Source organism: Giraffa tippelskirchi, chromosome 6, assembly GCF_054371585.1.
Source record: "Giraffa tippelskirchi isolate mGirTip1 chromosome 6, T2T-mGirTip1v1.2.pri, whole genome shotgun sequence".
Taxonomy (NCBI): domain Eukaryota; kingdom Metazoa; phylum Chordata; class Mammalia; order Artiodactyla; family Giraffidae; genus Giraffa; species Giraffa tippelskirchi.
Window position 1 is genome coordinate 16037153 of NC_137280.1, and position 24383 is coordinate 16061535.

At 37.8% G+C, this 24383-nt stretch overlaps 1 protein-coding gene across 20 annotated transcripts in view; it reads right to left on the reverse strand.

The window, feature by feature from the left end:
• The window catches only part of RGS22 (regulator of G protein signaling 22), a 129256-nt gene that overhangs the window by 44057 nt on the left and 60816 nt on the right, over window positions 1-24383 (reverse strand). For all 20 annotated transcript variants that reach the window (XM_081503385.1, XM_081503381.1, XM_081503401.1 and 17 more), the window contains 3 exons: window positions 23621-23735; window positions 21996-22118; window positions 21126-21227 (listed from right to left, as the gene is read on the reverse strand). In XM_081503385.1, coding sequence (XP_081359511.1) covers window positions 21126-21227; window positions 21996-22118; window positions 23621-23735 — 340 coding nt within the window. The remainder of the gene's footprint in view (window positions 1-21125; window positions 21228-21995; window positions 22119-23620; window positions 23736-24383) is intronic.

Here is a 24383-nt window from a genome sequence, read left to right on the forward strand (position 1 = left end):
CTTAAACATTTTCTAAATTAGAAGTTTTAAAAAGTGTACTAATTAAAATAATGTCTATACTAAGGTTGGAGAAGGAAATGGCAACCCACTCCAGTATTCCTGCCTGGGAAATTCTATGGACAGAGGAGCCTGACAGGCTATGTCCATGGGATCACAGTTAGACAGGACTAAGCGACTGAGCACATACTAAGGTAAGTTAAGAAACTAAGACTAACATGATCAAATTAACAACATTAAAAATATCTCCAGAATTTGTTTCAGTAATTTCAGGTTTACCCAAAGGAAAGTAAATTTGACTCCCCAAATTATGTAAGTTAAAATCAGTTCTTGGGGACGTCCCTGGGTGGTCTAGTGGTTAAGAATCCACCTTCCAGTGCAGGAGACATGGGTTCAATCCCTCGTCAGGGAACTTGGGAACCAAGATCCCACATGCCCTGGGGCAAATAAGCCTGTGTGTCACAACTAAGATCTGATGCAGCCAAATAAATAAATATTAAAATAAAATCACTCCCTATTTAGTAAAAAAAAAAGATTTTATTATTGGTGCACGAATATCTTCTAATGACAAAATAAAACAACTGCTTTGTCACTGTGTCAGCTATATTCAAAACTGTAGTTTAAGAAGACTGACATGCCATATACCAAACTCTTTGTATAGACATCAGAGTGATCCCTTTGATTTAAAAGCATTAACAGTAAAGAGGGTAAAGTACAAAAGCAGCTGAAATGGTGACTCCAGTAACAGTGATAGAAGTGGCTGTCAGCTTCTGGAAGACACCCAAACCTCCTCCTTTCCACTCCCAGACTTGCCTGCACTCCTAGTGTCTTTTAAGATCTACTACTACCCACAGTCCTATAAGAGACTCGATATGCCATTTATATACTCTGTCATACCTTCTGGAATTTTGCCTTATGATTTTCTTCAGAATGGCTTTCACTTCTCCTTGTTCAGTTGCTAAGTCATGTCCAACTCTTCATTACTCCATGGATTCTGGGCTCCTCTGTCTTCCACTATCTCCCAGAATTTACTCAAATTCATTTCCATTGAGTCAGCGATGCTATCTAATCATCTTATCCTCTGCCACCCTCTTCTCCTTTTGCCTTCAATGTTTCCCAGCATCAGAGTCTTTTCCAATAAATCACCTCTTCGCATCAGGTGGCCAAAATACTGGAGCTTCAGCTTCAGTCCTTCCAATGAATATGCATGGTTGTTTTCCTTTAGGATTGACTGGTTTGATCTCCTTTCTGTCCAAAGGACTCTCGAGAGTCTTCTCCAGCACCACAAAACAAAAGCATCAATTCTTCGGCGCTCAGCCTTTTTTATGGACCAGCACTCACATCCATACATGACTAGGGGAAAAGCCATAGCTTTGACTATATGGACTTTGTTGGCAAAGTGATGTCTCTGCTTTTTAATATGCTGTCTACATTTGTCATAGCTTTCCTTACAATGAGCAAGTTTTTTAATTTCATGGCTGCAGTCACTGTCTGCGGTGATTTTGGAGCCCAAGGAAATAAAATCTGTCACTGCTTTCACTTTTTACCCTTCTATTTGTCATGAAGTGATGGGACTAGATGCCATGACCTTAGTTTTTTGAATGTTATGTTTCAAGTCAGTTTTTTCACTCTTCTCTTTCACTCTCATCAAGAGACTCTTTAGATCCTCTTCACTTTCTTCCATTAGAGTGGTATCACCTTCATATCTAAGGTTGTTGATATTTCTCCTGGCAATCTTGATTCCAGGGCTTCCCTGGTGGCTCAACGGTAAAGAATCTATTTGCATGGCAGGAGACGCGGCAGGAGCCGCAGGTTCAGTTCCCGGGTTGGGAAGATCCCCTGGAGAAGCAAATGACAACCCATTCCAGTATTCCTGCCTGGAAAATCCCATGGACAGAGTAGCCTGGCAGGCTACAGTCCATGGGGTTACAGAAGAATCAGATATGAGTCAGACACAACTTAACTAAACAACAACAACAAATCTTGATTCCAGCTTGTGAGTCATCCAGCCCAGCATTTTGCATGACGTACTCTGCATGTAAGTTAAATAACCAAAGTGACAATATATAGCCTTATTATACTCCTTTCCCAATTTGAACCCAGTCAGTTATTCCATTTCCGGTTCTAACTGCTGCTTCTTGATCCACATACAGGTTTCTCAGGAGACAGGTAAGGTGGTCTGGTACTTCCATCTCTTTAAGAATTTTCCACAGATTGTTGTGATCCAGTCAAAGGCTTTAGCATAGTCAATGAAACAGAAGTAGATGTTTTTCTGGAACTCCCTTGCTTTCTCCATGATCCAATGAATGTTGGCAATTTGATCTCCGGTTCCTTTGCTTCTTCAAAATCCAGCTTGTACATCTGGAGGTTCTCCATTCACATACTGCTGAAGCCTAGCTTGAAGGATTTTTAGTATAACCTTGCTAGCATGTTTTCGTACTGTTCATGGGGTTCTCAAGGCAAGAATACTGAAGTGGTTTGCCATGCCCTTCTCCAGTGGACCACTTCCTGTCAGACCTCTCCACCATGACCCATCCGTCTTGGGTGGCCCCACACAGCATGGCTTAGTTTCATTGAGATAGACAAGGCTGGGTAGGATTGGGGGCGGGAGGAGAAGGGGACGACAGAGGATGAGATGGTTGGATGGCATCACCGACTCGATGAACATGGGTTTGGGTAGACTCTGGGAGTTGGTGATGGACAGAGAGGCCTGGCGTGCTGCAATTCAAGGGGTCGCAAAGAGTTGGACATGACTGAGCGACTGAACTGAACTGAACTGCTAGCATGTGAAATGAGTTCAATTGTATGGTAGTCTGAACATCATTTGGCACTGTCCTTCTTTGGGATTGGAATGAAAACTGACTTTTTCCAGTTCTGTGGCCACTGCTGTTTTTCACTTAACCATTTACTATACAATAGCGCAGCTTCCTCTCTGACCATTATTCACCAAGCTTTGCTTTACTTTTAGCACAATCTGAAGCTTCTTCTTGCCCTCTAAATAAATTGTGCACCACCACTACTTTCTTATGTAGCTGGAACTAAAGACTGGCCATCATTCCACCTACACTCTTAAAATACCCTCAATTCCTCCCACCTCAATCTTCTGCTTTGTCAAGGCTCAATTCTGGGTCAGCCTAATAATTTATTCATTTTTCCAATTCTATCCTCAAGAACCCAATAAAATCTGTGATAATTGGTTCCATTATAAATAGACTTTAAAAAACAATCAAAAGCAACAACAAAACCTCAGCTGTGACTGCAGAGCTTGGCAGAATTTTATTTCTCAACTTTGCCATGCTCTTTAAAGCTCTCGACTGTACCCTTATGCTTCTCCATGTTCAGTGGACTTTATCTTCCACTTAACTGGGAAAACCACTGGTATGAATGTCCTCAACTTTCCTCTCAAGAGCTTTCTTCGAAATCTTTCTCTTTCCTCTGATGTTTCAACGGACTTCTTACCAAGGCTAAATGATTCATTTGTGCTCTTGACTCTGCTTTCGCAGAACATTGCAACACCAATTACACCCTTAACCTACCTTTCTATTGAGATCATCTTTTTTCAAATGCTTCAAAGGTGTTCAAGCAAAGCATCTCTCCTCTTCTAAAATATTTTCCCTATTTTGTCCACAAATATCACTGCCTTTTCTCTTTCCCTTTCCTACAAACCTTCATCCTTCCTTTTCTCTCATTCCTCAATCTATTGCAATCTGGTTCTCATGCCAATGAAACTGATGCCCAAGTTCACCAAGAACTACATAACTGCCAGTTCAGTAGTTTCCCTCCTCAATCTTCACTCTACTTGATTCCTGACACAGCTTCCTGACACACTGTCGGCTCTCCTCTGCCTTCAGCACTTTCCCCAGATTCTCTGCCGATTTCCATTCCTAGGCTCCTTGGCTGATTCCTCTTCACCCAGATCTCCGCCCCCACCCCCTACAAAAGAAGTCCTTCTTTAAAGTCCTATGTTCAACTTTTAATACATTTTCTTCTTAATTCACATTCTCTCAGTTTCTGACACATGCCAGGAACTCTCTCAGAGGACTTAGGCGCTCTGTGACTTCTCTGTACTCCACCTTCACCCTCTCTTCGCCTGTGCTGAGCTTCTATTAAATGTTTATCCTAAGGGACTGAGTCTTCCTTGACTCCTGAAGTCTGGCTTAGGTATGATTCTTATGTGCGCTCAGGACCTGTATCTGTATGGGACCTGTTTCTCCCACTGCACCATCAACTCTGTGAAGACATATTTGATCTCCCTTATTACTGTATCCCTAGAAGCTACCATAATGCTAAATTTAGAAGGAAGGAATGAATGAAAGACTTCATCCATTCTCATAGACTTAACAATCAACTCTACGTGGAAGAAACCCAAATATATACAACTTTAGACCTGATTTCATTTCTGAACTGAAAACCTTTGCTAAGAGCTATCTACTGGTTATAACTACATGGATAGCCTATGGACCCTCAAACTCAATGACTCAGTAATATAACTTATTATCTATTTTCCCAAGCCTCTCTGGGTTTCGAGTATTCATTAGTAACATATCATTCACAGAACAGTCTTTGACTTTTTCCCACTTTCCTCTCCTCCTTCTCAAATGCCAGTCCTATAAATTTAATTCTCTACAATAAAACAATGAGAAACTGACAAGTATAAAAATATAAGGAGGAAATAAGGGGCAGCAGTTACATCCCACCAAAAACAATAAAACGCTGTCTTCTGGTCAAGCTCAATCAGACCCTTTTCAGGTCACTGCCTGCTTCCTGACCTCACACTCGTACTATGCTCTATGAAGCCACAGGCGTCCATGTACACTTTCTATTGTCTTTCATCTATTTTGTTTCAGTTTTATTGGGATATAATTGACACACAGCACTGTAAAAATTTAAGCTGTACGGCATAATGATTTGAGTTACATATATCATGAAATAATTACTACAGTAAGTTAACATCCATCATCTCAGATGGAAACAAAAAGAAAATACAAAGAATTCTTTCCTTGTGATGAGAACTATTAACATCTACTCTCTTAATTTTCATATACATTATATAGCAACATTAACTATAGTCATCATGTTGTATATGACATCCCTAGAATTTATTTATCTCACAACTGGAAGTTTGTGCCTTTTGTCCACCCTCATCCAGTTTTCCCTCCCCACACCACCCACTTCTGGTGACCACAAATCTGATCTCTTTCTATGAGTCTGTTTTCTCCACAAATGACTTAACTGCATATCTCAGTGCCTCGAGGAGCTACAGTTAGGTTGCCATGTGACTTCATTCTAGTTTAAGCCTACTGTCCTGGCATAATTATTACTAGTTTCCTTTTTATTTTCAAAAGAATCCTGGTTTAGATGATAAATTATATGGTCTCTCCATATTTAACTGCCACCAGTTATATAAAATTAAAGTTTCTCTGAAACAAGATTCCCAAAAGTGCTGAGCACTTATTTAAAGCTAAAAATTAAGGAAAGAAAGGAGAGGATATTCCTTTCTATGAAACATGCATCTGTCTAATTCGCAATCATATGAATTGAATAGCTGATATCAAAAGCCAAAATCCCCAAACTGGAATATTTTATGTGAAAGTTGGATTGAAGGTTTACAGATTTCCCTATTAAGAATAAATGCTCTAAGTGAAAATCTTAAAAGGAATTTTAAAACATTTCCCTTCTCTGATCATACCTAAACCTAGGTATTTGTTTGCCCTCCCACTTTATTTTTTGTTTTCTTGCAGCCAGTTTATCAGAACATTGTTCATTATCACCTAAATAACTTTTGTCAAGTATCAACCCCTGCTATGATAACTAGCATAATCCTGAAGAGTAATACACTCCCTTTGCCTCCCAGATTCTTCACCAGTTTTACTATAAAATCACAGAACTGGAAGCCTTAGAAAGGGGTTGGAAGTCCACACTGTGCACGTTTATTGGCTTCCTTTGAGGCTTGGTCTCTGGTCTCTCCCTCCTCCTCACCTCCCAAGGTGGGTGGGGACAAAGATGGTTAATGGGGTAAAGAGAAGAAAATTATCTGTCAATCCTTAATAAGGCCAAACAATAAGTCTATAGTACATTCAACTTAATTTTGCCATTAAAATCTGAGAATATCTTTCTGTGTTTCTAATAATCCAGAGATAATCTTTAAGTGGATAGCTGACCAACTGATAACACACACAAGGGATACAATCACATATATGAAACAAAATTAAAAAGTTAACACCTTTTGTTGTTGTTTAGTCGCTAAGTCCTGTCCGACTCTTTGTGACCCCAAGAACTGTAGCCCGCCAGGCTCTTCTGTCCATGGAATTCTCCAGACAAGAATACTGGAGTGGGTAGCCATTTCCTTCTCCAGGGGATCTTCCTCAACCAGGGATCGAACCCATGTCTCCTGCATTGGCAGGCAGATTCTTTACTGCTGAGCCACCAGGGAAGCCAACAACACCTTTAAGATCTCTATAAAGATGGTGGAAATCATTTTTAAGTTGATGTACATCGACTTTAAAATGGAATATAAAGATTATGCTTTATTATACCTAATAAATAATATAGTCTAATTATGGGTTAGAAGAGGCTTCCCTGGTGGCTCAGATGGTAAGGAAACTGCCTGCAATGTAAGAGACCTGGGTTTGATTGCCACATCAGGAAGATGCCCTGGAGAAGGAAATGGCAACCCACTCCAGTATTCTTGCCTAGAGAATTCCATGGACAGAGGAGTCCGGTGGGCTAGAGCCCACGGGGTCGCAAAGAGTCCAGCACAACTGAGTGACTAACATACACATATGGGTTAGAAACTCACTGTTTAAGTATCCTGGATCACTTGCTTTTTTATTGGCCACCCAGTTTGTCCTTTCTAGCCACTGAGGAAATAACAATGTAGCTAATGTTGGAGGAGAAAAAGCTCCCTTCATATCAGAGTCAGCTACTCCGATTCACATTAAAGCCGAGATTCACTCAAGGCACAGCTGTGGCCGACATGATTCCAATTTAAACACTAACCTCTGATGCTTTAACAACCCAGCAGGGAAGTTTTTGAGAAGGGATACAAGCACTGCCTGTCTGTGATCAGACTGCCTGGCACTGCACTCAGCATGGCTCTCTCCAGACCTCATCTCTCCTGGAGACACTCAAAGGTTATGTAATCAGGAAATGCACCACGGGCGGCTTGCCCGGCCCTGCTCTACACCTGTGTCTGTGACTCACTCTCTTGGCATCTGTATCGGATATGGAAAAAAAAAATCAACGCCTCCCCCGAAACATGTCTTAGGATCTCAAAATTCTGGAAGTTAATTTTCTTGTTTAGCTAAACTCTCAAGCCTATGATGAAAAAAAAAGATGGAGGATAGATACCTTGGAGAGAGGAGGAAGAATGGAATTGGAGAGTGGAATGGTGCAACAAACTGGGAGAAATGAAGGGGAGGGCGGAAAACATTTTGACAAATGTTTTTCTTCTAAAGGAGAGTAAGATGACAAACAGATTTACTTTGAATACACATTAGCTTCTTGGAATTATAGGGGAAAATACAAAAATGTTTCTGGTTGCCTCTTCAAGGAAATCTCAGATGCTTCATTACTTAGAGCTAATATCCTGAACACAACAGCTGTATTGCACTACATAGGAGATGACTCAAATTTAAATATGACATTTCCCATTGCAATTTATATTTTTTCCAATACTAAGATATTTTCTGTACAAGATTTCAGAATTGCCACTTAATAGTTTTCAAAATCAAGCATGTTATGAGCATATTCTTGGATGACAGTGGACCCCAATCTCCTTTTAAATATATCACAATGCATTCCAGGCTTGGTATTCCAATATTTTATTGATTCTCATAGACCCTGGAACATATTGATGCTTTCTTACTGCATCATAAAGTCTAGATGAACATACTTGAGGAAGGAGAATTTGGGGTTTATTGAGTTTATTGTTTTTTACAGTGTAAAAAGCAAAAAAAAAAAAAAAAGAAAGAAACAACTTCCAAAACTGTCTGTGCTATTTGGATTTCTCTTTGTACCAAAGACTAAATGATGACAGCTCTGGGGTTAGATTCCAATTATCATGCTGTAGAAGCACCCAGCAAAGTACTCTCACTGTGCCAAAGGTGAGCACAGTCTTTGGGAAAGCATCTTTTCCATAAGTAGGGGCCATTTGATGAGCTGCAGCTTGACACTCATCTGTGTTCCAATGAAAATAAGAACGATTTCTGTGTAGCCTTAAAAGGCAAAGTCAAGACTAACACCAAATGTTGTAGCACATGTGTTGATTTGCTATGTTACATTTCAGCTGTTAGTTATGTTAATGGAACAGTTTCACATAATTTGTCTTGATGTATTTATTTTAATGATCATGTATATGTATCTTTCCCTGATTGCCTGGTAACACTGATTGCATGATGTTCTGCTGTCACCACCAGGCCAGGGCTGGAAGTAAGAAAAAAGAGAAATGTAAAATTTCAACTGCAGAACTGTATGACGTAAAATCAGTCCCTCAGTACACTAGGCACAAGATGTGTAAAAACCAATATGCTGTGAGATCTTAACACCTGACTACAGGACAACGAGCAGAGCATACCATCGGGTTAATAAAACCAGGGACATCTAAAAAGTAGATTTTCAAAATAACCTATCAAAGTATTCCAAAGATAAGGAGAAAACATTCAGGCTTCAGCATTCAGTGTCATTAGCAAGTCCTTTTTCCTTAGATCCATTACTCCACTGCAGTGGTAAAAGAAGGAAATCTAATCATGTAAAGCTACACAAAGATATGTATCTTTCACTGTCTTCTATTAATAGTAATTGTCCAACATGCCCACCAAGAGAGTGGAGGAACTGTAAAGCTGTCTGCTGTTGCTATTTCCTTCGACTCACTGGGAGGTAGCATTAGGGTCCTGCCAGATGGACTAACAGGGTGGTATCAAAGACCTCGCTAGCCCCTGGGAAGAAGAAATAGCCCATAAAACCCATGGCACTATTTGATATACTCAAAAGATGAAAACAACTTTAGCTACTGAAATATACAAAGATTTTCCTTTCCCCCAGTTTATACTAAAGAAATTGTGCAGTCTCTGGAGAGTCTAGAGCAAAGATAATACTCTTTCTTTGGTAGGTACAGGCGATAAGTTCATAGGCATTCTCTAACGGGAAGATGAAATTATTTGACAGTGAAGGGTCAGGGTCTCCAGGGATAACATTAGAGAAACATAAGGTTGAGAGGATCAGAGTGATCCTTTTCCCCGTCATTATCTCTTCCTCCATTGTATGCTGCGGCCAACTCACAAGAGCTAATTCATGAATTTTCAGGTATTTGCTGAATGGGGTTGTTAAATTCAATCACTATCAAAAATTGTAAAAACTTACAATTCAATAAATTACATTAAAAACAAAGATAACAAATACTCAAAACCCATTACTTCCTCATGATTTCACTGTCTTAGGACTGTCCGTGCTCTTGAGGTTCTTTACCTCTACTCTGTCTGGTGAAAATACTACACACTGGTGGGCTGCTGCGCCTATCCTCCCAACTCTGGGCTCAATAATGGCACGTGGGAGCTTGAAATCACCCACAGGGACAGTATTTACACCCGGAGATCAGCAAATGCTACAAATCAGGGCTGCTTCACTGCCACTCAGAGAGGTGGTTATTAAACATTTATCATCATACCACTGATTATAAGGCAAAGATACTTCTCTTTTCCTGTCAGGATTACTAAAGAAAGAGAAATAAAGTTGGAAAAAAGCAACTGACACCAACTAATTCAAATGCTGGCTGGAGGCAAAGCTACATACCAGAATATACTAATTCAGGCCAGAATGTGCCAATTTATACCACAGTTTACTTCAATAATGTTTAACTGGCATCCATCTGTAAAAATAAGTCTACAGTAAAGTTCTTTTTCATAGTTAAAAGTCAAACTACAAGAGCAGGACGAGTAAGTTTTTCTTTGAAATTGTTTACATTCTGAAAAGTCTTTATTTAGAAAATGGCAAAGTTAAGCTTCAAATGTTAAATTTAACTTCAGTCTGATTAGTAAATCAGAATAGGTAAGAGTTAGTTGGGAAGAGCTTGTTAATGTATCCTCATGAGAAAGTACAAGGAGCAGCTACAAAGAAGAACCATTAAAACATAATGAGAAATAAAACTGGTACTAATGGATCTTGATGTAGTGTCTGGACCCCAAAGAGACCAAGATCACTTCACAGATAATCTTGAACACAACAGAACAGATGTCCACTACATTGTAATAACAACAAAAAACCATATTACTGTACTTGAAGGCAAACAGCAAGTAGCGTGGGATCTTCTCAACTGAGCTCAATAATTCCATCCTTGGAATTCATATAAAAAAAATGAAATGAAACTGTGCTCCAAAATGCTAAAGGCAAAGAGTCCCTGGAGGGGTTTATAAAAGGAATGTAAATGCCTTGATATGGGACACTTTCAGAAATCACAAAATATTTACTTCAACAAGAAGAAAAGTCCGTTTTCATAACTTCACAGCTCTAGCAGCATAGAACATCATTATCTGAGTTCATATGAGGCAGAAAAAAGAAAATAACAAGCAAGTTCAAGCAATCCAATGGTTTTTTTTTCTTTCTGTAAAAGGAGGAAAAAATGATGATTTTTAATGACCTCTCATATCCCACAAGAAACTCAAAAACATTACTGAGGAGCTATGCCGAGAGGGAATAAATTACAGATGGAGCTTTCCACAAATGGATTTTTATGTGAAGGACGTTGGAGTTTTTCAATTAGGAATCTTAAAGATGAGATCTAGAGATTGCAACATCCTGATACTGAGAGGCAAACTACTGCAGAGATCAACACGAGATGGAGTTGCACAAAAATGATAATGTGATGACAATCAAACAGAGAATTTCTGGCAAGTACTCTGACTCTACTCAGTAGAATTCAACGCAGAAGAGAACCTAAGAAAATGCCAATAGGATAAAAGTGTAAAACAAACTTGAATCATTTTGGACAGAAAGAAAAATCAAAAGGAAAAACAACATGTTAAGTAAAGCCAAAAGCAAACCACAAGCTCAAGGGACAAAATAGACTAGGCTTAAGACTGATTTGGGCCATTGCTTAAGGTATTTTAAGCAAAACTGATTAAGTATATGACAGAATAAAATCACAAAAAGAATATTACTAAGGCATTTAGGAAACCTAAGCAACAAATAAGGATTTTATTTTCTATAATTTTTTTAATTCAATTAAAAAAACAGTTTAACAGACAAAAGATATATATATATATATATATTTAAACTAATGGAATTATTTAGCCTTTAATAAAAATAATTCCTTGAAAAGTGAACAGAGAATACTTCAATGAGAAAAGCATGATATATTAACATTTCTGGCCTAAAAATCCTGCCTCACAGAGAAGCTAACCCATGCCAACAAAGTATAAGAAACTGACACTAAAACGAGCATATTGAGGAATTACTTTACAATGAGAAAGTCAACCACCAAACAGGTGGGATATTGACATTCACCAGCACAGCACCTTGGAAAGCAAGCTCAAGTGTAGCAGGTTGCTTCGAGTCAGAATAAGTTAAGGTAACTATGCTTCTGTGAATTTCTTTCATTCCGGATCTATCAGGCTGACACTGTGCTCACAGGAGCAGCTGGTTGAGTACAGCACTTCAAGTGCAAGGTCAAGGACGAGTCTGGTGAGACCTCCCTTTCTGGATGCTGCTGCTGACCAAAGCCTGTTCTTACCTGGGACTCTTTTCCTTTAGATGTACAAGTACATTCTTTACAAGTCTTGAGGCCTATGAAGCCATTCTGTCTCTAGACAACTGCTCATATCCCTTCTGAATTAGTACACACTGATTTAACAGTGTAAGTGTCAGAAAGCAACCTTGTTTCTGAGTTCAGTGAGGAGGGAGGAGACAGGGGGATTTCACTGTTGCTCCAGTGAAGCTTGTTAAAAGCTCCTTATTAACAGCAATCTTAGACTATAAACATAGCATGTCTGGAAAGTCAGAATTTTGATCACTGTTGAAGCTGGGTGATGGTACATGGGGCTCATTAAGTTATTTTATCAACTTTTTTTTAAAAATTAAAAAACCTGGCTGGTAGTCATTTATAAATAATCAATTACTATCTATAATTAGGTTCATACTAATAATATATTGCTAAGAATATAAGCCTGCCAATGACTTCATTCAGTCCTTCAAAAAATACTACAGCACCTTTTAGATGCAGCTTCAGTTCTAAATATACAAGGTAAAAAAAGCAGGCTGTCTTCGTGGAACTTCTATGAAGTTCATGGAACTTCATGGAACATTTTCTTTGGCAGAAAATGTTAATGGTGAAATTTGATATTCAATATTGACAGTATTTTAAGATATCAAAGTGAAAAATTAAACATGGTAACCCTTAGTGGTAAAGAATCTGCCTGCAATGCAGGAGACCCAGGTTTGATCCCTGGAGAAGGGAATGGCAACCCACTTCAGTATTCTTGCCTGGAGAATTCCATGGACAGAGGAGCCTGGTGGGCTACAGTCCATGGGATCGCAAAGAGTCGGACACGACCGACCGACCAACACTTTCACTTTCACACTTTCAATAGATTTGTTCAATAAATAAACAGAGACTTCTTAGTATAGAGTCTGGAGTCAAACCTTGGTTCTAATTCCAACTTCACTAACCACCAAACGGAAAGTATTGCCTTAGGAAATTACTCAGCTTCTCTAACAAGCCTATAAAATGGACGAACACTAATGTCTACCTCTTATAACTGTCAAGAATTAAATAAAATTATCCATGTAAAGTGATTTCCATAGAATCTGACAGATAGTAAACATTAAATAAAGGTCAAGTATACTGATAATTATGGTTTAGAGAAGTTCAGGTGTTGATTTTTCTGGAAACTAAAGGACTGAAAGAGGATGTTTTTTGGCCCATAATCCTATAATATTCAAACTCTTAGGACTGAACACAGATAGCTGGCATAAACATCAGGAGCAGGTGAAACGAATGAATAACTGTAAGTCAGAAAGCTGGCTGCCACACGTGTTCTCCTCGAGTCCACTAGCAAGTGCCGCAAAATGGGAAACAGGACGAGAACCCTGTGGACTCCATGCTCAGTGATTCATAGTGCTCAAAGAGTCCAAGCCCAGCTGCTACTTGAGACACCATCTCTCTGGTAACAAAAACAAATAATGTAACAATGCCTGAATAACAACAGCCCTGACACTCACAAACAACCTAATTATGAAGACACTGAAATTGACCACGGAGCTATAAAGAGGTGCATGATTTTCCACATTTAATCATCACCCCAACCTTCCCCCTCACACATGCCCATTCATCTTTCAAGAAACACAGCTTGATTCTTCATCCTGCTGCTGTGTGAAGAAATAATGATCTCTGTCAGTGCACCTGAAAATACACCATCAGGCGCGAGAAGGAGCACTTAGCTCATAGCACTTCAATGAAAATGTCAGGACCACCCTGAAGTCTTTAAGTCCTGCAAATGCCAGGCGAAGAGAGGAGCTAAACAATTAAGGTAATGGGTGACAGCAAGCAAAGGAAAAACTAAGCTGATTATCAAAAAAAAAAAATCTTCAACACTGCTTCTCTTATGCCGTAACATTTTTTTCAAAGGAATTTGTGGTAACACCCAAGGTTTTGGTTACCTAAAATTAGCTCAGGCTTCACTGGAAAACATTGTCAGGATAATGCAAATTTTATAGAGAAAAAGCTACCGTCTCTTCTTTCTCAATCTTTCTAGGACTCTCTGGAAAAACAGGCAAAAAAGAGCACATTCTTGAACTCTGACAGCATTTGGGTGATAGCACCTGAATGGGCTTTGTTTCCAAAGTGCTCCCAGCATGGATCAGAGCCTTGTGTATAGAGCTGTTTGAAAAATGCTTGTGAAAATATCGACAATGTTTCTAGGCTAGAGCAAATGTGCCTGTAATTGCTATTCTAAGTGCTACGCAGTTTACATTTATTTCTTGTTTCTACAATAATAGAAAACGGAGCAGGAACAAAGGGGTCAAATACATGGACATTCCTGTAGAATCCTGAGGTAGGGCACAACTTGGATCATTTGGACCCACACTGTGCCTAAGGTCACCTAATGGAAAAGTTAAATGATTGGGGGCCAGAGAGGATGAGAAGGATAGCAGTAAATAATTGTAAAATGAATACATTAATGAATTCTGCATTATTATTATATTGTAACTTAAGGCTTCCTAAAAATATCAACAGACAGTATGGGTCTGATGACATTAACTTAGTTTTTTGGTTTCCTTTCTCTAAATGTAAGAGCTAACCCTTATAGACCCTGGGCACGTAGAAGTAGTTACTCAGACGGACTTATTTGCCCTGGGACCAATCCGCTGATTGCTTTGTAGGGATACAGAAGCACACGAGTCAAGCATCACTTACTAGAAGCATTAGGCCAGAATATTTCCAAGCTGTCAAATTACTGGGGGGTGATGCCAGGAATGGAACTTGCAAACGTCAAGATTTCATCTAGCTATGATTAAAGGTGATGGAAAGATATGAGATTTTGTCTAAAGTTATTGATATAAATAAAACTGGACAGGATAAGTTTTTTGTTTGAAGAGTTGTCACCCTAAAAACAGATTTATTTTGTATTGCTTCACAGGGCAGGAATATGACCAAAGGATAAGTTTTTGACTCAAAAATGAAAAAGAAAAAGGAAATAGCTCCTTCCCTTCTACAAGTATTTGAAAAGAAGTGATTATTTTTTTTAAATGATAACCAGTATTTATCTGCTGGTAAAGAAAGAACTTATTTAATTTTCACTTAAGATGACATTCCCTGGAGAAGGAAATAGCTAACCACTCCAGTATTCTTGCCTGGAGAATTCCATGGACAGAGGAGCCTGGCAGGCTGCATTCCAGGGAGGTCGCAAAGAGTCGGACATAGCTGAGTGACTTTCACCTCCCTTAAGATGCCATTATCTAGTTTTATTTTAAATCTGGCTGAAGTACCTCCATTTGTAATTATCTATCCCCCCCACTAGAGAGTAAGCTCTTTAAGCTGAGAACTTTGTCCTAATCATCTCTGTATTCACAGAACATTACTTGGCACATAGCAGGTTCTCTGTTAATTAAGTAACAATATTATAAAATATAGTTTAAAAGGTTGTAGTTCTATGAAGTGTGTTTTAAGTGATATTTTGAATCTCAGAATAAGTTATAGTAGTTGAATGAATAGCTATTGGTTTAGGAGTTGCTGTTCTTCCATCCTATTTGCTTCAATTTCTTCAAATTCCTGTCTTCCTTCCCCATTAACCAGGTAATTGACAGAACTTTAAGTAGTGACTCTAATAATACCTACTTACTTCAGAGTGCTCTGCATTAAACTACAAAATATTTCCACCTACATTATCTAATGCAGACCTTACCAAGTCCTCTGAGATAGACATAAGCTTTTATACATAGAGCAGGGAATGCAAAGTATAGCACTGAAGTAGGTTTTGCACCTCAAGTTTGAGCTTAATTTTCTTCCCAGCTATGAAATACTGGCAAGGTTAGTATTTCAGAGATCTAGATTCTTCTTCATCTATAAAAATAGGATACAAATACTTCACATCCTAGGGCTTCCCTGATGGCTCAGATGGTAAAGAATCTGACTGCAACGTAGGAGACCCAGGTTCATTCCCTGGGTTAGGAAGAGCCCCTGGAGAAGTGAATGGCTACCCACTCCAGTATTCTTACCTGGAAAGCTCCATGGACAGAGGAGCCTGGCTGGCTACAGTCTACGGAGTCACAAAGAGTTGGACACGACTGAGCAACTAATATTTCACTTCACATTTTTACTATGCGTATTAAATTAGAAAATACATGGCCATCTCTTGCAGAAACTCCCTTTTTTTGGTATGTGGCCAGGTTAAATTACTTGAAAATTTTTTTCTCTATAAACTGCCTAGAAATATTGGTAAAGTATAACTAATATCCTATTAAATGCATAGCTGGGGTAGTAAGGAAAATTACCATGGGTCAAAATTAAGGAGTGTACTGAAAACCAGGGCACTAAACATGAGCTGATGATGAGACAACTACAGGGTGAATTAAGGATGTGGGTGGTAAGAGCCACAGGGTACAGGAGGCAAAGCCTTGGACCCTCACAAAGTGAAAATGTGACACTGACACCCATACACACACTACGGTCCTTGAAGCGTACACGCAAAGTGAAATGGAGAGTGGGGAAAAATGTACCTATATACAACTGCCAAGCCTAAGAAACAAAAAAGAAGCTTGCTTATCTTGCCTTGTACTGTGTATATATAAAAAAAAAACATCTCCTGAGAATTTACTATCATGAGTTTATCATCATTTGGGTTTGGTTTTCAAGATTACACTTGTCAAATGAAGAAACTCCAAGATGACAAATTGGCATTGAAAATGTGCCTAGCAGAAGCACCACAGACAAAAATCTCACTATAAGAGCTCATAAGTTAAAATTACAAAACACACAAAGAAAGAATCCACCATGTCAGCAGAAACAATAAATAGAAGAATCAGTTCTCCCAAGAGTTACAAATCATGGAATTACTGGATACCATAGCAGCCAGACTCTCGGGTGGCTCCCACAAACACAGAGTCGCCTAGTGTCACTCCCTCTCATAACTCGCTCCCCCGAAGTGTGGGCATAACATATGGCTTGCTTCTAACCAACAGAATAAAGCAACAGTGATGAGATTTATGTGCTTATGAGTACATGATTACATTACATGCTGGTATGTTACTTAATACCAGTTTTACTAAGAAACTCTCGCTCTTGCTGTTTTTTGAGAAACAAGCTGCCACACTGTGATCTGCCATGTGGAGAGCCGCACATGTCACAGAGCTGAAGTGGCTGCTAGCTAACATCCAGCAAAACACTGAGTTCTTATTCTGGTGACTTGCAAGGAACTGAATGCTGCTACCAACCATGTGAGTACTGAAGCAGACCTTTCCCCAGCTGAGACCCAGATGAGAAACCAGTGCTGGTCAATATCCTGATTTACAGCCTTGTGGAGGACCCAGCAAAAAGCTGTGTCCAGATCCCTTACCTGTATTAACTGTGAGGTAATAAATGTGTGCTATTTAAGCCACAAAGTTATATTAATACTCTTACACAGGAATAGATAACACAGCTACAGACTATGAAACATGTTTAAAATGCTTAGAGATTTAGGAGAAATAAAAACATGAAGAAAAAGAAGACAAAAAGAGAAAACAACAGGAAGGTTTAAAAACACAAGTAGAATGTCTAATAATAAAAACAAAAAAAAAGCAGTTCCTTAAATGATTTAACTCAGTGGATGGGTTAAACAGCAAACTGAAATCTGCTGAAGAAAGAATACATGAACCAGACAACAGAGCAAAGAAAACTGACCTAGTTCAGTTTATAACCTATAACACTGATGCTGTAAGATGGAAAGACTTGAGAGATTGAGAGATACAGGACAGGCTGAAAAGCACCAAAATTGACCAAAGAATCCAGAGAACTCATTGATCAGAGAATCCAAAAAAACGAAGTAGAAAGACTGAAAGAAATAACGGCTGAGAATTTTCCAGAATTGATGAAAGACATGATTCCTCAGATTCTAGAAACAACTTAGACCCAAGAAAGATAATCGTAGTAAATATACTGAGGTAACATATAGAACCCCAAGGTCAAAGGGAAGATTATAAAAGCAATGATAAAAAAAAATCCTCCCTCAGAGGAGCAACAGCAAACTCTTCAATAGTAGCAATAGAAACCATACTACAGAATAATGTCTGCAAAGTGCTAAGAGAAAACTGCCTGCCTAGAATTCTATATTCAACTAAACGATCAATGAGAGAACAGACATTTTCAGACAAACAAAACCTGAGAGAGATTTTACCACTAGGAAATCCTAACGAAAAACCTACTAAAAGCTATTGTTCAGAAATCAAACCCAAACAAAGCAATGTGATGCAAAAACCAAGAGTAAGCAAGGTATCTGTGCATGAATAAATCTACACAGCATTGGCTGTAATCAAAAATATAGTCAAGACTACTTGGTGGGTATAAGACAAATTAATATATAATATTATGATCACTTAGCTATATACTTGAAATATCATAAATAAACTATACTTCAATAAAAAATGTCTTACCCTGATGTTCAATTCAAGACAAAAATCTCACATTGCTGCAAGAATATCTTTATATTAAACAGTACTGTGTGGTAAAAGTGCTGTGGATTTACCTAGCAATCCTCTTATTCCTTACTTCCATTTCATTCTTATCTACTCTCTTTACTCATTAGTTCCTACATTCTCCACATAACTTTTCTCCTATGCTTTTATTTTTACTGTTTTTTTCTCTCTTCATCCTTCCCACTGATTTTTTATTTTGAACATGTTTGTGTGTGTGTGTATATATGTGTAAACATTTATAACACTTCTGCACCATACAAGTTTACTAAATTTTTTAAAATCTCAATGTATATGCTATGGAGAGTGGTAATTTTTAAATGTGTAGTTTTCGTTAGGACACAGTTTCTTTTATAGAGTTCTACAAAGATGGAAGAAGTCACAAAAGACAGTGGAACTGAGATCCACTTTACTCCAGTGTAGTGCTCTGTCACTGAAGCAAGCTGTTGTTGTTTAGTCACTTGTAAGTCATGTTTGACTCATTTGCGACCCCATGGATTGTAGCCTGCCAGGCTGCTCTGTCCACAGGATTTCCCAGGCAAGAATACTGGAATGGGTTGCCATTTCCTTCTTTAGGGACTCTTCTGGACCCAGGGATTGAACCCGAGTCTCTTGTGTTGCAGGTGGATTCTTTACTGCAGAGCCCCGAGGGAAGCCCTACTGAAGCAAGTATGTGATGTTACAGAAAGCTGTAGGACTACGCATGGCAGCAATCTGGGCTCCAAACCTTGGCAGTGACAGATGGTCCCCTGGCAAGTTGTTGCTGGGATCAAAGACTGTATCTCTGCATCCAGGTGGTGATTCCCATCCCTCTTGCCAAGACCATTTCATTTGGTTTCTAACTGAACTATGCTATCTTGAAGCTGTTCTGCAGTGAAACCTTCAGGATGTGCCCAAGACTGTAGTTCAAACCCTTGGACCATAGCTAGTCATGCTAAATCACTGTCACTGACCTCCTCTCTAGTTTGCCTGCAGATATTTCTCCAATACTTCTTGAGATAATAAAATTTCAAGGTAAGTAATTCACTGATCAGCAAACAGAAAAGCATGTAGGTCTTTTATAATCAACTCTTGGTCTCTTACTATACAGTTTGTCAGATGTATAAAAACCAAATTCACAGCAACTTTAACACAGTGCCAACTATTTTGCCATTGGCATGATCAATCCAAAGATCTGTATTGTAAATGTACCCCTGAAGGAAGTTATACAGCATTTCTATTTTTGAATATAAAGTAACAAATGGTGTTTCATAGTGTGAAACAAATCTATATAGGGTTATGGTATTAGAAGCAATTCTTACATCTGGAGACACAGAAATCTTGGATAATTAAAACCTGAACCAATTTAGACAGCTGCTCCACTAAGTGAAAAATAAAATAGCCACAGATGCAAAAAGCAAGCAAGTCAAAAAGATCACATGATTTGCTCCTTTTATTTCTCCCAATTAAACTAAAACCAATGTCTCCATCGCTCCCCTCCACCCACTCTGTTTTGACTCCTCAAAAGAGAAGGACAGAAAGTTTACGGGCCTTGATAATCCCCAAACAGAGTAATCCATCTCAGAATAACCAAAATTTGAGTGTATCTTGTTTCACAATCATTTATAGCTGGTTGAATACCATTACAAAGAATTAACATCTACCAAACTCAAATAGAACTTCCACTTCTACAAGTATATGGAAATACTGTGATTACAACAGCAAGAGAAAAACCTCCTTACTTGAGCAGCTGAAGATTTTTGGAAGAGCAAGTTTTGTAGTGGTGAAAACATAATAAAAATAACAGGTGGCACTTTAACAGTCGGGGCAATAGGTTAGGGGAAGAAGGATAAGTAGAGAGTTACAGGTGAAGGGTTAACAAGCAGAAGAGCCAACTGTGTGGTCTCAGAAAATGGTGCTGGCAAATTAGGGAGATCATTTCATGATGTCATGGGGCCAGATCAGGGCCGTGTAGGAACGGAAGCCCTTATTCTTGTGTAAAAAAGGACAAAGCTCTGTCAGCTGATTTATAAAACATAGTTATTAATGCCAAAGTCAGGGTGGTGGCGGTAACAATAAATACCTATTCTGATGTTCTGAATAGGATTATAATAAGGTAAACAATATGATGAAGCTAATCGCCTCAGCATTGTTCAGAGAAAGTTCCTCTATAATGAGGTTATTTCAGAATTAGAAGAATCACTTAAGTGGAAAACAGACATAGAAGAGATTAGCAGTATTCTAGGCTTGATGACCTCTCTCCATAAAGGATCAGGAGAGCCTAAGAATCAAAACTGAAAAGACAAGTTAGCCTAGATCATAATTTTATTCCCTTTCCTTTTTGCCTCAAAAAGTGGCTATTGTTTCTCTCTCTCTGCAGAGAATCCTGTTCTTCGTCCTCTATTTTGCTTTGAAGAGGTCTAATGATGCTCTTTTCTCCAACTCTGAGTATCTGTCTTATACGGTGTGTAGCACAGAGGCCCAGGTGATGACACAGGGCCGTGATGACACAAGGAGTCAGTCGACATTCTTTCCCCCTCACTAGACAGGCCAACAGCCTAAGTGTCTCCAACAGCTGATTGCTGCAGGAAGCTCACAGAGTAGCTTCGGTTAACACCTCTGCTCCCAATCACTTCAATAATTCATTACAAGCCCCCTCTCAGGGTTCTCTTTTAAGTCACTCACAACCAAAGCAAAAAGGCATACCTTAGAAAAAAAGATAACATGTTCTTTACTGGAAGAACAAGTAATCAGCAGCAAAGAGAACATAAGGCAAACCAAATAAAATATTGATAGATAAAACTGAGAGTCCACAAATCTGACTATAAAACAATATTCTGCTGATATTTAAATAAAGTAATTCAATGGAAACAATTTAACTGCTGCCTTTTTGCCCTCACTCCTATATTTCTCTTATTTGAGGCTGGACGAAACTTTTCATTTCTGTGTACTGAGAATGTCACATTGAACCAACATTATTTACTACTTACTTGAGCTTGCTTGCATACTTTAAAAGGGTGAAGGGTTTCTTGGTAGAAAAGCTGATGATAAGCTTGTAGGTCAAACCAAAAGTACACACAGTTCTTCCACAACTGCAGATGAAAAAGGTACATAAATTATTACCACCATTATTAAAGCTCTACAAAGCTCTAATTTCAAATACAAGTAATTGTTTAGCTCTTTGCTGTTACTATAAATCAGGTTCAGTTTAAGATGGTTTTATCTTCTATCACAAACAGGCAACACACAAAATATGAGTACTGTCACTAAATTATATTTTTGCATATATGTTTCTCACATAATTGGTCATTTAAAAGTTAAGTGTTCTAGTAAATAAAGAGTAATCACATATCTACAGCATGAAACTAAAATCTGGAAGCATCTTGATATACATGGCAAATGTATATCATTATCAGAAATAAAAACTACTCTAATAACTGAGCTAATGAAATACTTATCATTTGAGCAAAATAAAGGCTGTTGTGATGACTAAGAAACAAACAAAACAAAAACCCTCGAAATAAGTTTGTCACTATTCATTGCAATTGTAATTGCTAGAGTTATTAAAAATAAAAATTGAGGGACTGATAGAAATTAGCCCTAAAGTTAATATATATTATATTGAAATAAAGTTACATGAAAGTAATCAATTGTTAATAATGCAAGTCAATCCTTATCTATCTGTACTTTTCTTTGTAATTTTAGTAGGATAGAATTATAGTTAAGATATTTACATTTTTACTAGATAATTCAGCATGAAATTTCTTACAAGAAGAGATGGGAATTTTAAAATGTAAATTATTTCAATCTCTCATTTTAAATAAAAGTAGAAAATCAGATTTAAAATAACTATCTTCTACCTTGTTCCCTGAGTTCTCACAGAATTTAGTAAAGAAGAATCCAGCTCTATTTTCTACATACAAAGATTGCAACAAATTTTCCATGTCAAATCCTCCCAAGGCACCATCGCCCATGGTTTTAATCTAGATAACAAAACATAAGTGAATTATTCACCCAGAAACATTGTAATTTTTTTATGACATTGTACAACAACAGGGTTTCACAAATTCTGCCAGGCCATCATTTCCCCACTGGACTGTTTTATTTTATTTTTGTACCATATATGTAATTAATGCAGTATGTTGCATCTGACTGTCACACAAAATTTGTTTACGGAGCCAACTCTAGCTGCAGAGCTCATTCTATTATAAACCAATCTGATTTCAAACTTAATGTTAAACTGACTTCCCAACCTCAACTATTTTCATATTTCAGGCACAGTGATACCATTTTAGGAGTCTTCCAAATCTCCGTTGGTGGCCTCTTTCCTACATGTTTACTGTTATTTTAGCCTTGAGTTGCTGCTAAGAGATTTATAAAAAGAAATATCTTCAAGGCCTCTCAGTGCTACTCATTAACTGTCCTTATGGGGTCCCTATCTGGACAGTCTCACCCCATAAGGTCATGGCCTTCAAGTGGAAAGGCAGTATAAATTCTCATAAAACTTTGCTATTTATGGGCTTCTCTGCCAACAATGCTGGCAAGCCTAACACCGTTTTTGAAACATAGAAAGCTGGCTATTTCTCCAAGCACAAGAGTAACTCTAAAATAAGAAAGGGTATCCAGGATTCACATGAGCTCTTTGCTATTTGTTGTGTAAAACTCACACTTCCTTATAATAAGGCAACTGTGGCATGGGTGATTTAGGGTGGGTTTAAGTCAGGTTCTTGCTCTTGCTTTATTATCTCCCTTTATTCCCCTACATTACAAATTCTGAGGTAAAAATTTAATGTTTTTATGATGTTTAACCATTGGCATTCCAAAACTAAAAAGTAATTATTTGGATAAGAAAAATACTAAATAGAAGAAAAGGAGACTTGTTTGATTAGAATAAAATAAATAGTACAAAATTATATCTAAGTGTTCAGACAATATTAGGACTACCAAGGCTTCTACCTAAAGTGTAACTGTTAGAGAATGTGAAATTTTCATTTAGAACTGGTGTGTTAAACCACATTATCTAGGTAACTATAGTCTGGAAATACTGGGCTTTATAAAAATTCTAAGCTTCCAAAACATAACATGAAATATTATTTTTTATAACGTGTTAAAAATAAAAATCTTAGAGGGTCTTATTTTGTGTCTGAGGTGTGATCATAACAAAACAAGAACAAAGCTGTTTTTGAAAACAGTAATCAATGGAGTATATATAGCAACATGGTGCTACAAAAGGAAATAGGAAGTTTTTGTATAAGAATGTGATGTTTGGTAGAAACCAATGCAATACTGTGAAGTAATTATCCTTCAGTTAAAAATAAATAAATTTTAAAAAGAAACTTTTTGTATAAAAATCCTTTTGGAAGTAAAAAATAAATTTTTGTTCAATAAAGAAAAAATTATTATGGTAAATAAATAAAAATTCTCTCAAGTCTGGGGACATTGATTAGGTAAAATGGAGAGTCAAATTAGTGCTCCAAATACTTACCAAAGGTTCTTCTGTATAGGTATATCTTCTATCCAGCTGGGGCTTCAGACATTCAGAAATGTCAGTAAAAGATGTTAACTGAATAACTTTGCTGCTTTCTGACATGTGCCTTGACCTAAATTATAGGGATGAGAACTAATTAATCAATCAACAAATATTTTAAGCACCTTTGGTATACATGTACTAAATCTTAGGAGTGCTTCTAAGCATTGTGAGAACTAGTAAATATATATATATATAAGTACATATATATATATATATATATAAGCATCAAGTCCAGCCCTCAAGAGGAAGTTGAGAAAATGAGGTATAGTCATACAGAAAGATGACTCTCAATAAGATAAATGCTGGTTGAATGAATTTGTGAAGGTATCACAGATGCCAACTGTCTGGGATGGATAATAAAACTATGGGCATGTAAGAATGAGAAGTCCCTTGGAGCTATGTTAGTAATTAAAGAAACAAGATTTTTTTCCTGAATAATTGGTGGAAGATACATTCTCTCTGTGTGTAAAGGGGTTCTTCAGATGGGGAGAATAGTGAGCAATTTATGAAGGTAAGCAGAGCGAGTCTTCTTTAAACTGCACAAAGTTGACTAATTTTCTTAGGGCAAAAGGACACTAAAAGCTAGACTACATACCAAACGCTATGCCAGAAATAATTCATATGAATATATTTACTCCTCATAACAGGTGGGTCTCATAAGGGTTTATATGTGGTAGCTTGAGATGAGATAACGGAAGACTCTGGAGTTAGACTAATG